Source organism: Acartia tonsa, chromosome 14 (genome assembly GCF_053477335.1).
Source record: "Acartia tonsa isolate MP-2025a chromosome 14, ASM5347733v1, whole genome shotgun sequence".
In the NCBI taxonomy this organism is placed as follows: Eukaryota; Metazoa; Arthropoda; class Copepoda; order Calanoida; family Acartiidae; genus Acartia; species Acartia tonsa.
Window position 1 is genome coordinate 3,284,364 of NC_137273.1, and position 16,987 is coordinate 3,301,350.

Here is a 16,987-nt window from a genome sequence, read left to right on the forward strand (position 1 = left end):
TCCCTTAAAATTGCGGTCTAACCGTTTATAAAATCTTAATGTTCAAACACATAGAAATACAACAAAATATGTTAGTTTTGAACATTGTATAATACAATACGTGGATATATTTGCAGAGGAACATTTGTCGTTAAATTATTGATCAGTTCGTTCATCCAGTAGGAGGAAGGAGAAGGGGAATGGGGGTATCGTTATTTTAGCCAGCTGCGATCATCCCTTTATCAGAGTACATGAAAAATTGGTGCAACCTCCAACTAATAATATATCCATTATTAAAGGAAAGTAAAGTAAAAGGTGAGGACTTAAAAGAAGGTGTATCAACTATTTTTTTTATAGCTAGCCGGTTCTTTTAGTAAGTAGTAGATGTAAAATTTTTCATAGAATTCAGATATGCAATCGGTTTTTTTTGTAGACCTCTTATTTTTTAAGTAATTTAAGTTTAAAAAAAAAAAAATTAAGTCGATTTTAAGGTACTAAAATGCAACAAAAAAAAGAAAGAAAATGGTCATTATGAACAAAAATAGTAAGATCTTTAATTTGACACCTTACTTTTTCAATTCTGTCAGGTAATTATTGAAAAAATCGATTTTTTTAAACCCACGAGAATAAAAACTTTGAACTTAATTTTATTATTTCACAAATAAAAAAATATGGGTTCATATATACCATTAGAATCAGAAAAATATTACGAATCCATTGTAAGCAAAATTGAAAAAAAAGTTTACAATATAGTATATAAACTACAATAAAAGGAATTATATGAAAATATCATATTATGTTGTACAGGCAACGTCTTAATTCTTCAATTGAGTATAAAAATGGGAAGGGGGTAAAGAGGGGGTAAAGAGGGGGTAAAAAAGGGAAGACAATAGTGTTGTCTGAACAAAAAAAATAATTGGCCATTTCTGTAATTTTTTAATTTTTTAATTTTTTTCAATTTTGCTTACAATGGATTCGTAATATTTTTCTGATTCTAATGGTATATATGAACCCATGTTTTTTATGTCTGTTTGAGAAAATATTTAGGTCTAAAGTTTTTATTATACCGAGGTTAAAAAAATAGATTTTTTCAATAATTACTCAACAGAATTTTAAAAGTAAGGTGTCAAATTAAAGATCTTACTATTTTTGTTCTTACTGACCATTTTCTTCTTTTATTTTGTTGCGTTTTAGTACCTTAAAACCGACTTAATTATTTTTTTTAAAAACTTAAATTACTTAAAAAATAAGAGGTCTACAAAAAAACCGATTGCATATTTGAATTCTATGAAAAATTTTACATCTACTACTTACTAAAAGAACCGGCTAGCTATAAAAAAAAAAGTTGATACAACTTCTTTTTCGTCAATTTTTTGGTACTTTCGTTCATCCTGTAGGAGGGTAGGGGGTATCGTCATTTTAGCCAGCTGCGAGCATCATTTTATCAGGGTACATGAAAATCTGGTGCAACATCCAAGTAATAATATATCCATTATAATAGGAAAGTAAAGTAAAAGGTGAGGACTTAAAATAGATGACTTTTAAAACAATTATGTAACAAGAACATTTCTGTTTTTGGGTAGCGAAATATTCTATACTAAAAACTTCTTATTTATCACCATATTTGGAAAATATAAGGCATTAAAAAACTTGAAAATTAATAAATGAAAAGTATGGTTAGCTATTAACATAAGGCTATGGCTACTAATTAGCAATTAAAGACCGACGAATATCCTAATTATAAAGTAGATACATTATTATGAAGGAAATAAATAACTTTTTGGGGCTTACAAATTTTGTTTTGGCTGTTACAACTTTTATTTTGTGCTTTCACTTAATGTGTCTGTTGAGCACTGATAAGCAGCACTGTGTATATTTTTTACTATGCTTAACCTTTGTGAGCGACCTAACCCTGCGGGGCCTATAGATGCGGTGCTTTAACCCCCGGGGCTACCCAATAATAATACAACCTAACCTAACATGAACTAATGTAATAAACTAGCAAATGAAAACTACTTCTCTTGTTTTAAATTTATTTTTTTAAAATGGGAGGGGGGATTTCAATGCTCTACTGGGTACTTTGCGTGCTAGTGACGTATTTGGATAAACAAACGTACGAACAAAGTAAATAAAAGCGCAGGGTGTAGCAAAGTGACTAAAAATAAACAAAGTGTAAAATTTCTTTTTGCAACAATTTGAACTTCATTAAAATACAATTTTACTTAGATACACAAGGAAGGGGTTAAAATTCTCTTATTCACGGATCTTAAGGGATAAGACAATGGGCGATAAATTAATGTGCATTATCAATTAATGTAATAATATTACCCATTCTGTAGACTAAACTATATGTTGAAAAGTTTGGATACTGCTAGTTTCATCATATCAGTGAAGATTTTATAAAACACACAGAGATTTAAGCCAACGAATGAGCGAGCACTAATTCCCTGCCACTCCGTTAAAAAGTCATATTATTAAATTTTTGACAATTGTCCTTCAGTTGATAGTTTAAAAGTAAAGAATACATTTTCTCGTATTCATTTGAATCCGGTGGATAGGAACCGGTTCTCATGAATACGAAAAAACTATGTCTAGCATCGTATTATATCCAGTTTTCTACGAATATAGAAATGTACAATCATAAGATTAAAACTAGTTTTTTTAGCCGGTGCCTTCGGCACCACAAGGCTAAAAAAACTAGTTTTAATCTTATAATTGTACATTCTATATCCGCGGAAAGCCGTTTATAATACGATACGAGAAATAACTATTCTCGTATTATTTCGAATCCGGTGGATAGGAACCGGTTCTTATCCATCCGAAAAAAAATTTGTCTAGCATCGTATTATATCCAGCTTTCTACGAATATAAAATGTACAATCATAAAATTAAAACTAGTTTTTTTAGCCCGTGCCTTCGGCGCCTCGGGGATAAATAAAGTAGTTTTAATCTTATAATTGTACATTCTATATCCGCGGAAAGCTGTTTATAATACGATGCGAGAAATAACTAATCCCTAGATAAAAGTAATGTGAGTTTGTCTGTAGCCCAAGATCTTGATATGGATCTCCTTTACAGTGAAGCTTCTTATAACTCTAGGGAAGGATGATACTGATAATATGGAGGAGGATACCTCCACCCTCCAAGAGCAATTGCCCCTAGAATAAATACCTCTCCCACAATTTATTTTTTATTTTTGAAAGATTAAAATCAATAGTGAAGAGCCATCCCCCCCCCCCCTCCTTCAAGTGCCCCTTGAGGCTTCTAGGGGGCGTAGCCAGTAGTTAAAAAAACAAATAAATGAAATATAGGCAAAAAAATATGCAGCTAAAATGTAGAAAAGGTCCATTATAGAGAATCTTTGCTTTCAAAATATCTTGTTAACTGCTTAAAGTTAAAATTTCAAAAATCATTAGAAATGCTCAATTAGTGAGAAGATATTTGTATACTAATATTTTTCTGTTTGTATGTTACTTAAAATCTAGAAAACATCTTTAGGCTTACAAAGTAACCAGTAATGTAAAAAATAACATTTGACAGAAAAGTAATTTTGTTTCTTAAGCGAAGCTTTTCACTTTTATTGATCATCCATCCGTCCGTATGTCCATTTTAAACATTATATTTTTACTTTTAAATAAAACGATGTGAATAGAATTTAATTAAGTGTGGGAAAAATTACCCAAAACTCCTAACACTTATTTATATAATAGCATAAAACCATCCTGGAAAATATGTAAAGCATCTTTAACATGAAGATTAGTTTAGTTGAAGGCAAGATCTTATGGAACAGACAAGATACCTTTCTACTTGATATATTTAACTAGCAGTTACGCTTCTAGATGATAAATCAACCCTCCACCCCCAAACTGGCATTGTTAAAAGCGAAGCTTTTCTATAATTAGGTTCGGTCCGTCCGTACGTCCGTCCGAGATAGTTAGCTTTTATTCGTTAATTTAGGCATATTAGAATTGTCCTATTGATTTAAAATTTTGCATGGTGATTCCTTTATTAGTTACGATTTAGAAAGCGTAGCTACTCTATAATCATTACCAAAATTTCCGTACGTCCATTTTAAACATTTTTTTACTTTTTTAACAACAAATTTTTATGTGATCTAATCATCCGACTGATCTGATTTTTGGTATATTGATTCATGGGACAACAAAGTATAATGTTATAAGCGAAGCAACTCTATAATCAGGTCCTAAATATGTAAGTATGTCTATAAACATTATCCTGTATAAAGCAGTTTTTCAACAAATTTACTTACAATTTTGCTTCGACTCTTATACACATTTATATTCTGATTATTCAGTTCTGACACTTTATAAGTGTTCATGTCCGTTTGTTCTACCGTTTCAGTGCTTGGCTTCTATGGATGTTGTCATCCTTGTTTAGAATATAAATATTTGAATAAAGATTTTCCTGATAAAAACATCCTCATCCTCGTCTGGAAGCGGCGGCGGCTTAAATGACGGTGGCGGAGGCGGTGGCTGAAAAAACATTAAGTTCGATTATTTTTAACAAGCAGCTGCGCCCCTAGCACTGAAACGAGGACCATATCGGTCCAGCGGTTAGCGAGATCCTTCGCAACAGACAACAATGGTTACTTATTTAATAGTATATAATAATCCTATAATATAAAGTAGTAAGCGTTTTTTGTCTGTCCCGAAAGATCTCGCTAACCGCTGAACCGATATTGTTCTCCTTTACAGTGAAGCTTCTTATAGGTCCTGGGAAGGTTTTAAACTATTTTTTGGGAGGGTGTCTTCACCCCTCTCCCCCCAATTTTTTTTTACTATTTTGAAACTCAAATTTAAAATAGAATGAGGTCGACTTTTTCCCCTCCTACCTTAAGTGCCCCTAGAGGCTTCTAGGGGACGTAGCCGCTAGTAGGATGAAATAGTGTTTAACAAAATCCTTCTGTACACACAGTCATACATACGGACATATGTGGAGTTGTCAATGTTTAAAAACCATGCATATATTTTAGACCTGTATATAAGATAGGGCTCTGTATTGATGTAATGATTCGCCATTCATATATCTTAAGCTATAGACAGATAAACATTCTGTTACTTTATTAAAAGAACTAGCGGCTAAGCCCCTAGAGGCCTCTAGTGTCACTTTAAATGTTTTTATTTCTTTTTAAATAATACGATTCCTTGCAATGTTACTTAGGAGTCTCTATTCGAGAAAAAAATTTCGATTTGTTGTGATTTCTCTTGGGAGGGTGGTGGTACCCTCCCCCAAAATAGTTATTAACCTTCCCGGGACCTATGAGAAGATACCCTGTTAAGTAGAACCCGATAGGTTTAGCGGTTAGCGAGATCCTTCGGTACAAACACACAGACACACAAATAGACAGACATCCTGTTACTTTAGTATAAGGATTTACCTATAAAGTTTGTTGTTTTAGACGATTGAAAAAAAAACTTGTTCTGCGGTTAGCAAGATCTTAAGCTGCAAAAGACAGATAGACATCCTGTTAATTTTATATAGGTTATACCTTTAAAGTTGGTTGTTCCACCCGCCTACTTTTACTGGCTCCGCCTTCACCTAGAGGGTTTCAAAGATTCTCAGAAAAAAACAAGGAAGTCTATGTTGCTATCAAGAACGTCCAAGAAGCAGCTTATGACGTCATACAATACAAATGACCAATGATAGACCAGTATACATTGTAAATGACTAATAATAAAATGTATACTGGCCTATCATTGGTCATTTGTATTGTATGACGTCATTTTTTTATAGGCACTATAAGCTGCTTCTAATCTAATCCTTTTTTTCACACGTGTCATTCCTAATCGTCCATGTAATTACCACGTTGAAACAACACGTGATATATTTATTTTAAAATATAAAGTTTTTAAAATGGACTTTTTAGTAAAGGTTTTTTAAAATGCTACGGTTTTTAAATTACACCAAAGTGTTTCAGTAATCATTCAGTTAATTTCAGATAGGACAATTCTAACATGTCAAAATTAACTATTAGAGCTATCCATAATTGTAGAACTTCTATAATCTATTCCTGTATGGCTTCGAAACCAATTAATATCCGGTGGATTAAAACCGGTTCTCAGCCATACTGTAAAATCATGTATAGCATAGTACTATATCCAGTTTTTCTACGTATATAAAAATGCACAATCTTAAGATTAAAACAAGTTTTTTAGCCGGTATCTCGTCATAGTGCATTTTTATACCCGCGGAAAGCTGTTTATAATACGATGCGATAAATAACTATTAACTCACTGGTTTATCACACTTACAGAATCACTTCAATCAAATTTATATTTTTATGTAAAAAAAACTTCCTTGTTAATTCACAGAATCTAAATATTAAATAGCTGCCTGAACTACTGTTTGGACTTTGTCTGCGGCGCTGCGAGGTGCGACTGCTGCTAAGTGGACGGTTGTTGCTGATACGACCGCCCGCTGCCCCCGCGCCACCCACTGACCTCTGCATTTTTCGCGCGTTTTTGCCTTCTCTTTGGTGTGTGTTAAAGTTGGCGCGTTTTTTGTTACCTCCACTTTTCTATATTTTTTATATGTCAGAGTTGCCAAAAATTATTCAATATTTACAAAAATTTTAGATAAATCATCTTCTTTGAAACTAAGAACTAAATTCTAAAAGAAATATGACAAAACATGACTAAAACAAATTCACATGTTATTAATTTTTAAGTTAAAATATTTTTTCTTCAACTTATTTTAATAAGATTACACTATACATAAACTTGAAGATATATTTCGATTTTAGCAACCATTTTCAAATTTTTTTCTCTTGGTGAAGCACATATTAGCTTGGTCGTTTTATAAAATAAAAGTAAACTTTAGGCTTCTTATTTAAAACTTTAATATGTATATAGTTTTATATTAAATCAAAACAAAATTTGGCCACCCTGCCTAATTTTTGTTGCTTCGCTTCTATGATTTTGACATCACTGTTCTTGGCCTGACATTGTCATTTTCACATACAGGCCAACTCACAAATAATCTATCTCCCCATCTCTTCCCATCCACCTTCTACATTATGTGATTTTTCTAAACAAAAGTTATGCAATTTTAGTTATATTTAATTCATGTTGCGGGCGGAAAAAAAAGTTTTAACTGTTGCACACTATTCTAACACTGTTTTATACTTAGATATGAAACAAGCTTAGGAAAAAGGAAAGCGAGAGAATAGAGAGAAGGAGAGAGAAAGAGAAACGGGGGGGGGGAGAAAGGGGGGAGGGAAAGGTGTGTGTGTGTCTCCGGGAGAAAGAGAGAAAGGTGTATTCGAGGGAGAGATCAAAAAGGGAGAGGGTAGGCTAACCGGCAAGGCGTGTGTACAGTACAAGGGTAGTGACCCAGGGAGACAAGGGAAAATGCGCTGTTTATTACACTAGTCCTATAATAACAAGGTTTCTTATTCGAAAGCTTAACAACTTTGGGGACTTTATTAACTTTTCATTGGTTGGTTCATTAAGTTGAGAGTCCAAACGTTTCAACAACTAACTGTAATCTACAGAAGGGGTAATTTTGTGTATCGTTATTGGGAATTTACATCAATTTTTCGGCTTATCCCTTTATATCCGTTAGTGAGCGGTCATTCAGCTCTCTGTCTGACTTTCCCCCGATAGCCACACAAACAATTTACAAAAATCTTTACAAATATAGAATTTTGTACTCTTACAAGAATGAAATATCAAAAAATGGCGCATTTTTACTAAATTAACAATCTATTCTAATTAAAGATGAAGCTTTACAAAGTGTCTCAAGAGATTAGCCGTGTGACGTCATAAAAATCCATCTCTTTTTTAGGGGTTTCCTTTCCCACTTTTACTCTCATTTCTCATTTTTATGACGTCCTACGGCTGATCTTTTGAGACACTTTGTAAAGCTTCATCAAAGATCAACTTATTCAAACACATATTTTGCTAAAAAATCTAAAAGAAGAATTTAAATGACAGGACCTTATTATTAAGGAGCTTTGCTAATAATAAAGGACAAACTTAGATTTTACTTTTTTGGTAAATTATATTTTTGACAATCTTCCTCATAGTTTAAAAGATTTTTCTTTCAAAACGGAAAATAATTTTTATCCTTCTATATAAAGTAATAAGGTTTTTTGTCTGTTTCTTAAGATTTTGAAAACTTTTTAACTGATATTGTCAATGAAAGCTTCACATAGGTCTCGGGATGGTTTTATCCTATTTTTTTTATGCTCCTAGATGCTAGGGGAGTAGCTGATAGTTTATCAAAAAGTATTATCATGCCTATCTCTATGTTTGACTGTTTGCCTACTGGATGAACGACCTGACCAATACCGGAGTTACATGTAAGCAATCTAAATTTACGACAATTTTTCCCCCGTCATAATACCCACTTAAATTATATATTCTTAAAATGATGTCCGTCTGTATATTTGTCTGTTTGTACCGAAAACCTCGCTTACGGCTGAACCGATATGTGTGGTTTCTAATAGGTCCTTGGAAGGTTTATAGCTTTTTAGGGGAGGATGACAACACCACCCAAGAGAAATCGCTAAAAAATACAAAAAATTAAAAAATGCTGCCTTCGGATATTTTTGTACAAAAAATTTGTTTTTGGTTAACAGCTGATTTTAACATAGAATGAAAAGAAACAATTCTACTTGTCCAAAAAGGCCTCTAGTGGCGTAACCGCTAGTCCATTAATATAGTTGTTTTGTTGAAACACATATGACGACTTTCCCCCCCCTATATTCTTAAAATGTAAGTCGGGTTCTAAAACAAAGTTTCTGTAGAATGACAGCACTTATATGAACTGTGATTATAGTGAAATTTACTGTAATTCTCTAAAATTTTTAGTTATAGAAACAGCTTTAATCTTTCAGGAAGTGTCAGGGACTAAAGAATTATACTGAAGGCAGGGATCTTAAGGGATAAGACGATGAACGATAAATTGATTGATGCACGTCCCCAATTCATATTAACAAAATTACCCTTGTGAAGATTGGAATTATCGGCTTTAGTGTCAGGGACTAAGAATTATACACAACTCAGGGATCTTAAGGGATAAGACAATGGACGATTAATTGATTGATGCACTTCCCCAATTATCAAAAACAAAAATTACCCTCTGTAGATTATAATTATTGATGTTAGTGTCAGGGACTAAATTAATAACTATTACAAATCTTAGGGATCTTAAGGGATAAGACATTGGATAATAAATTATTGGGTTCACGTCCCCAATTATCACGAACAAAATTACCCTATGAACATAAGATTTATTGGTATATTTTTAACGACGTTTGTCTGAAAGTTCAATGAGGGAGAGGACATTGAACTGTAAATTATACAAGGATGACAACATCCATAAGTAGCGAAGCTCAAAAGTTATGATATATATCAGGAAAATTTTACTATAGAGCAGTGTCATACAATAAACATTAAACTTGATAAAATAGGGAAATAACAAAACCTTTCAAATCACGCAACCTTTTATATAACAAAAAAAAAATCTAGGAATCAATCTAGCACCGCAATTAATGGACAAATCTTAATGAAACTTGATTGAAATATGTAAAATATGTGTATATTCATTCCTTGATAATTTCAGCCATCAATCCTGAAAAGGAATCAAGAAAATCTTGAAAACCTAAAAAATTAGTAATCAATCTAGCACCCCAATTAATAAACAAATCTTAATAAAACTTGGTGAACATATGTAGAATGTAAAATCAATAAATCCCTGAAAATTTCATCCCTCTATCTTGAAAAGGCATGTTTTGAAAAAACAATGTATTGATTAGATGGGCATATGTAAAAGGAATTTCAGCTGTCTATCTTGAATAGGAGCCGAGAAAATCACGTTTCCCCCAATTAATTTATTACGGACGGACGGACATTTGGCTAATAAGTACCCAAAGTTTTATGAACATATTCTTTCAAATTTTGACCTAAAAACTTATAAATTTTTGTTGGTTGGTTTAAATTAGCAATGTCTAGTTTATTTTTAAAAGCGAAGCTTTTCTATAATTAGGGTGGGTCCGCCCGTTCGTCCGTCCGTCACAGAGAGATAGCTCTTTTCGTTAATTTAAATAGGTTAGAATTGTCCTATCGATTCCAAACTTTGCATGGTGATTCCTGTAGTAGTTAGGTACGATTTAGAAAGCGTAGCAACTCTAGAGCCGTTACAACTCTATAGTCCATTTTAAACATGTCGATTTTTTTACTCTTTTTACAACAAATTTTTATGTGATCTAATCATCCGATTGATCTGATTTTTTGTATATTGATTTCTGGGACAATAAAGTATGATGTTATAAGCGAGGCAACTCTATAATCAAGTCCTAAATATGTAAGTATGTTCAGTTCATAAACATTATCCTGTATCAAGCAGTTTTTCAACAAATTTACTTACAATTTTGCTTCGACTCTTATACATTTATATTCTGATTTATATACAAGTGTTTGTCCTACCGTTTTAGTGCTTCGCTTTTATGGATGTTGTCATCCTTGTTATTTTTCACATATCTTTAATTATCATCCTACTTTCGAAAATATGTAGTTTGATATTTTTTTGTGAATAAAAACCTTTCTAAAGAACATCCAGTATTCAACTTCATGGATCTAAAGGGATAAGACAATGGCCTATAAATTTATGTACATCCCTAATGATGATGCACAAAATTACCCCTTTTGTAGATTACAATTAGTTGTTGAAACGTTTGGAAACTCAACCAAATGAACCAACCAATCAAAATTCAATAAAAGTCCCCAAGGTTGTTAATCCAACGAATAAGAAAACATTATTATAAGACTTGGGGGACTCGCTATCCTCAAAAATAGTAAAAAATCTTCTCTACAAGAAGCTTCACTGTAAAGAAGAACCATATTGGTTTAGCGGTTACCGAGATCCTTCTCTACAGATAAAAAAGCTTACTGCTTGTTAAATTATAACTCTGCGCTTCTTATGAATGTAATTTAATATTTCTAATATTCTCATCTATCTTTATCTCTTTTTGTTTCTTTCTTTTCTTATAGAGTCTACGCCCCCTAGAAGCCTCTAGGGGCACTTAAGGTGGAAGGGGAGTGACTCCCCCAATTTTAATTTTAAAAGAAAAGTTAAAAAAGGAAGGTGGAGATATCCTCCCCCAAAATAGTTATAAACCTTCTCCGAACACAGTAATAGTGTCTGACTGATTATGACGTAACAAAAAAAATTAGCCAATGAGAGGCCACTATAAATTTTACCATTGGTCAATAACGGCCTCTCATTCAGGGGCGTCCAAGCTTTTTATTTTTTGGGGGGGGGGGTAATCGCCCCATTACCCCCCCCCCCCCTTGAACGCCTATGCTCTCATTGGCTATTTTTTTTTGTTACGTCAAAATTAGTCAGACACTATTACTGTGTTCACCTTCTCCAGATCTATAAGAAGCTTCACTGTTAAGGAGAACCATATATGTTACCGAGATCCTTCGCTACAGACGAAAAATCTTACTACTTTATCTCATAGGATTGTCTTCTCTCCCTCTTACCCTCTCTCTGTCTATCTATTTTTAAAAGCGAAGCTTTTCTATAATTAAGGTAGGTCCGTCCGTCAGTCCGTACGTCCGAGACGGATAGCTTTTTTCGTTAATTTAGTCATGTTAGAGTTGTCATATCGATTTCAAACTTTGCATTGTGGTTCCTGTAGTAGTTAGGCACGATTTAGAAAGCGTAGCAACTCTATAATCAATACCAGAATGTCCGTACATCCATTTTAAACATGTTGATTTTTCTATTTTTTTAACAACAAATTTTTTATGTGATATAATTATCCTATGATTCCTATGACAACAAAGTACATTGTTATAAGCAAAGCATCTCTATAAATAAGTCCTAAAATTATAAGTATGTCCTTAAACAATATCCTTTATTTAAGCAGTTTTTAAACAATTTTGTTTTGTTCGACTTTAATACATTTATATTCTGATTATTCAGTTCTGACACTATACAAGTGTTAATGTCCGTTTGTCCTACCGTTTCAGTGCTTTGCTTTTATGGATGTTGTCATCCTTGTTTCTCTTTCAATTTCCTTTTATTTGCTAACCAAGAGAAGGTTTCCGTGAGTGGGTTTCTATCCATCTTTCTCTTTTTTTCTATCCATCTTTCTCTTTATTTTACTGTCTCATACTCTCCCTTTATCCTCTTTCTCCCTCATCTTTTTCTTTTGCTCTTTGTCTCTCTCTTTCTCTTTCTCTAACTATTCGTCTTATTTTCTATATGAAGTGAAATATTAAAAAAAGAGAGTTTTCTCTCTCCTCTTCCCCCCTCTCTCTTTCTATCTATCTCTCTCTCTCTCGCTTTCCCTTTCTCTCTTTATTTCTATCTCTCGCTTTCTCTTTCTCTCTCTTGTGCTCTCTCTTTCTTCCTATCTTTCCTTATTTACCTATTTATCTTTTCTCTCTAATTTTCCTAATGATATTGTAAATTTCCGTGAGTTTCTCTCTTTCTATTTCTATCTATCTATCTTACACTTTATTTTACTCTGTCTCAATCGCCCTTTATCCTCTTTCTTTTTTCTCCCTCCTCTTTTTCTTTTTCTCTTGCTCTCTTTCTCTGTTTCTCTACCTCTCTAAATTCTTCTTATTTTATTTATGAACCAAGTGAAATATTGAAAGAAGAGTGGTTTCTTTCTCTCACTCTTCCTCCCATTCTCTTTCTTTCTCTTTTTTTTCTCGCTTTCTCTCTCTCTCTCTCTCTCTCTCTCTCTCTCTATCTTTCTATCTATCTATCTATCTATCTATCTATCTATCTATCTATCTATCTATCTATTTATATATCATTCTCTGTCTCTCTCTCTGTGTCTATCTATCTATCTATCTTTTCTATAGGCAATAAAATGTATTGTAAACTGGTTTACTTGAATTTTCACTTTCTAATAAGAAAACCACCTCTATTTACCTCTTGTGAAAGAAATCCATACTTTAACCCTTACACCCTAATAACATATCTACTAAACATTTGCAAGTAAAAAACCTGTTAATTTTACAAGATATTAACGTTGTATCCTTATATAAAAGTAACAGGATGTCTACCTTTATGTATCTGTGTAATTTAAGATCTCGCTAACCGCTGCAGCGCGCTGGACCGATATGATTCTCCTTTAAAGTAAAGCTTTTTTAGGTCCACAGGAGACTTATAACTGTTTTTTTTTACTTTTTCTTCTTTAAAAATAAAATTGAAGTTGAAGGGTCGGCTTACCCCCTTCCCCCATCTCTTAAGTGCCCCTAGAGACTTCTCGGGGGCGTAGTCATTAATAATATTAGAAAGCAAATCTTTTTTGTTTTTTCGAGTTAAAGATCTCATAAAATGCGATTCCTAATTGATTGTGCTTTTAAAGTTTTTTTTTATAAATATCTTGAGATGGTTTTAAGATATTTTTATGAATAAAACCCCCCTAAAAACTAGTTGAACTTACTATGACCTAAAAAGCTTATTTTTTTCGGTGAAATTGTCAATAAATCACAATATATGACAATTAACTTTCATATTTCATGAAACATGTTTGTAACTTGAAACTGTAAATGTTTATAGGGACTACGTGTGAAACTAGTGTACACTCTCTATCTTTATATTTTTGCAAGCATAACTCTCTGTTAAACACAGGGAGGGAGGGGACATTGGGCTGTTTTTTTTCACTTGTCCCCAAAGTTTTATATTACCGTGTTTTTATTCGTTGGCTTAACAACTTTTGGGTCTTCCATGAATTTTTATTGGTTGGTTCATTAGGTTGAGTATCCACACGTTTTAACCATAAATTGTAATATACAGAAGGGATAACTTTGGGGACGTTTTATTGAATTTTGATTGGTTGGTTCATTACGTTGATTTTCCAGGGAGGGAGGGAGGGGACATTGGGCTGTTTATTACGCTAGTCCCCAAATTTTTGTAATAAAGTTTTCTTATTTGTTGCAATAACAACTTTGGGAACTTTTATTAAATCTTATTGGCTGGTTTATTAATTTAATTATCCATAGATTTAAACCATTACATTGATTGTAATATACAGAAGAAATAATTTTATTAATCATCATTGGGAATGTACATCAATTTATCGGCCATTGTCTTATCCCTTTAGATCCCTGAGTAAAATGAAAAAAATAATGCAATCATATTACAGGCACTTTTCAGTTATAAAAAACCAGAGAAAGTTTTGACATCTGAAAAGCGAGAGGAAAATCTTGCAAGCGCAAAAAAATTTATAGAACAGTGATAAAAAAGTGATATGTTAAAATCAACACGCTAAAAATGGTTTTAACTGCTACTAAGTCAGATGCATTTGATCATAAAACATCATTAAGCAAGTTTTGGTGTATCCAGTGCACATAAATGCGTTTTTCCATTTAAGCTTTCCCTGTGCATCAATGGATCTTGGCTATTCCAGATTATTTATAGGACTTCTTATGCAGCATGAAACGATGTGCTGGCATGAAACGTACGTTACGCCGTTTGTTGGCTATAACGATTTTTTGAGATAATCGTTACCAGAAACATTTTACCGTTTACTGCACTAGATCTAAATTTATCACAACAAGAGTGGTTCTTTTAAGTGATAGAATTAAATCGGTTCAAATCTTATAATTATTTCATTTTAATTTACGCGGAAAGCTGTCTATAATACGATGTGATAAAATACTTTTTTTTCAGATAAAAGAATATACATATATTGCAAAAATGTTAAATAAATATGTTAGAAATCCACTAATTTACAGAACCATAATCTGTATATTTTTGATCATAAATACACTTTTATTAATAAGGTAAGCATGAAAAAGGGATTTGCAACTTCCCTCAAAGTCACCAGCGAGCATTGATCCCCTCCCCTTTTAAATAAATTGAAAGTAAGTTTTTGTGTTTATTCTTTTTGGGTCAGGTTAGGTAAGGTGTAGGGCCCATTGCAGGGGTTAGACATAAAAAAATAAATCACCCTTTAATTTCAAGTATGTCCTTAAATTGTATGATATATTTACGCAATTTTGCAACAAATTTTTATGTGTAGACTTATGACTAAATATTCTGCCTTGCTTTTATTGATGTCATCATCCTTGTCAAAAAATAATTAATTGCCATTATTTTTAGATTATTTGCAGTTAATGAAAACAGGGAAAACTTGAGGTTGGAGATGGTGTCCCCCCCCCGAAAAAAAAATAGTTTAAAGAATTAAAACCTTCCCTGGACCTATGGAAAGGAGAATCAAATCGGTCCAGTGGTTTACACAGACAGGCAGAAAGACAGACATTTTTCACATTTTTCTCCATATCTTTGGTGTTTATAGTCCGATTTCCAAAATTTTTTCAGTTATAGAATCAAAATTAAATTTCCTGTCGTTTCAAGAAAACAACTATGACGGTCAGACTGCCTTTAAGCAGGTTTTAGGCTATTTTTGTATTTTTCACATTTTTCTCCATACCTTTGGTGTTTATGGCCCAATTTCCAAAGTTTTTCAGTTATAGATATCAAAATTAGATTTCCTTTCGTTTCAAGAACACATCAATGGCGGTCAGACTGCCTTTTTGCAGGTTTTTGGCTATTTTTATATTTTTCACATTTTTCTTCATATCTTTGGTGTTTATGGTCCGTTTTTTTTAAATTTTTGTAGTTAAAAATATCAAAATTAAATTTCCCGTTGTTCTGAGCATCCAGTATGTAATTTACTTTGACCGTCAGTCTGTTAGTCATAGTACTGAAATATAAATAAATATTAAGAAATTAAAAACAAATGTTGAAAAGGTTTCGTGATTTTTTCCTAATATACATGCTTTTGTCAACTATATCTAAATTCTTATTTAATTGTTTATGCTTCGCTACTTATGGATGTTGTCATCCTTGTTTTTTTATAAACTTTAAAAAGAAGAAAAAAATACTTTTCCCTAGAAGATCTACTTCTCCCTATATCCTCCCTAATATAGGTATAATCCTTCCTAAAGCCTATGTAGGAAGCATCAAAGTAAAGGGAACTATATTGGTTCTGCTGTTAGACAGATTCTTTGTTACACACAAACAGCCACACAGACAGATAAACATCCTGGTACTTTATATAAGGACTAACGGCTACGCCCCTAGAGGCCTCTAGTGGCACTTTAAATGTTTTTTTAATATTTAAAATATGTCTATTGCGTTAGACGTTTATGTTTGCGTTGAACTATCTTTCTAAAATCGAGAACGTAAAAAAAATTCAATTTTTTAAAATTTCTCTTGGGAGGGTGGTGGTACCCTTCCTCCAAAATAGTTAAAGACCTTCCCGGGACCTATGAGAATCTACCCTGTTAAGGAGAACCCGATCGGTTCAGCGGTTATCGAGATCCTTCGGTACAGACACACAGATACACAGACACACAGACAAACAAACATCTTGTTACTTTATATAAGGACTAGCGGCTACGCCCCTAGAGGCCTCTAGTGGCACTTTAAATGTTTTTTTTATATATCTAAAATATGTTTTTTTTACGTTTGACGTTTATTTTTCGTTGAACTCTCTTTCTAAAATCAAAAATTAAAAAAAAAAATTAATTTCTCTAGGGAGGGTGGTGGTACCCTCCCCCAAAATAGTTATAAACCTTCCCGGGACATATGAGAATCTACCCTGTCAAGGAGAACCCGATCGGTTCAGAGGTTAGCGAGATCCTTCGGTACAAACATACAAACACACAAACACACAAATACACAAACACACAAACATCTTGTTACTTTATATAAATATTTATCTATCTATCTAGATTTACTGAGAGAAGCTATATCAACATATAAAGCCTATATTTGTAAAGAAACTCTACCCTACAGAGACAGACAGACAGACAGACATCTTGTTACTTTTATATAAAGATTTATCTATCTATCTAGGTTTATTGAGAGAAGCTATATCAACATATAAAGCCTATATTTGTAAAGAAACTCTACCCTACAGAGACAGACAGACAGACATCTTGTTACTTTTATATAAAGATTTATCTATCTATCTAGGTTTATTGAGAGAAGCTATATCAACATATAA

At 32.7% G+C, this 16,987-nt stretch overlaps 1 protein-coding gene across 1 annotated transcript in view; it reads right to left on the bottom strand.

Annotated features, from left to right (window-relative positions):
- The window catches only part of LOC145306372 (uncharacterized), a 72,510-nt gene extending 65,445 nt beyond the window's left edge, over positions 1-7,065 (bottom strand). Inside the window, exons 1-4 of the mRNA XM_080148466.1 lie at positions 6,889-7,065; positions 6,334-6,517; positions 5,489-5,538; positions 4,405-4,472 (exon numbers count right to left, since the gene is read on the bottom strand). Of these exons, the coding sequence (XP_080004592.1) occupies positions 4,405-4,472; positions 5,489-5,538; positions 6,334-6,448 (233 nt within the window). The 5' untranslated portion in view covers positions 6,449-6,517; positions 6,889-7,065. The remainder of the gene's footprint in view (positions 1-4,404; positions 4,473-5,488; positions 5,539-6,333; positions 6,518-6,888) is intronic.
- Positions 7,066-16,987: the final 9,922 nt, after the last annotated feature.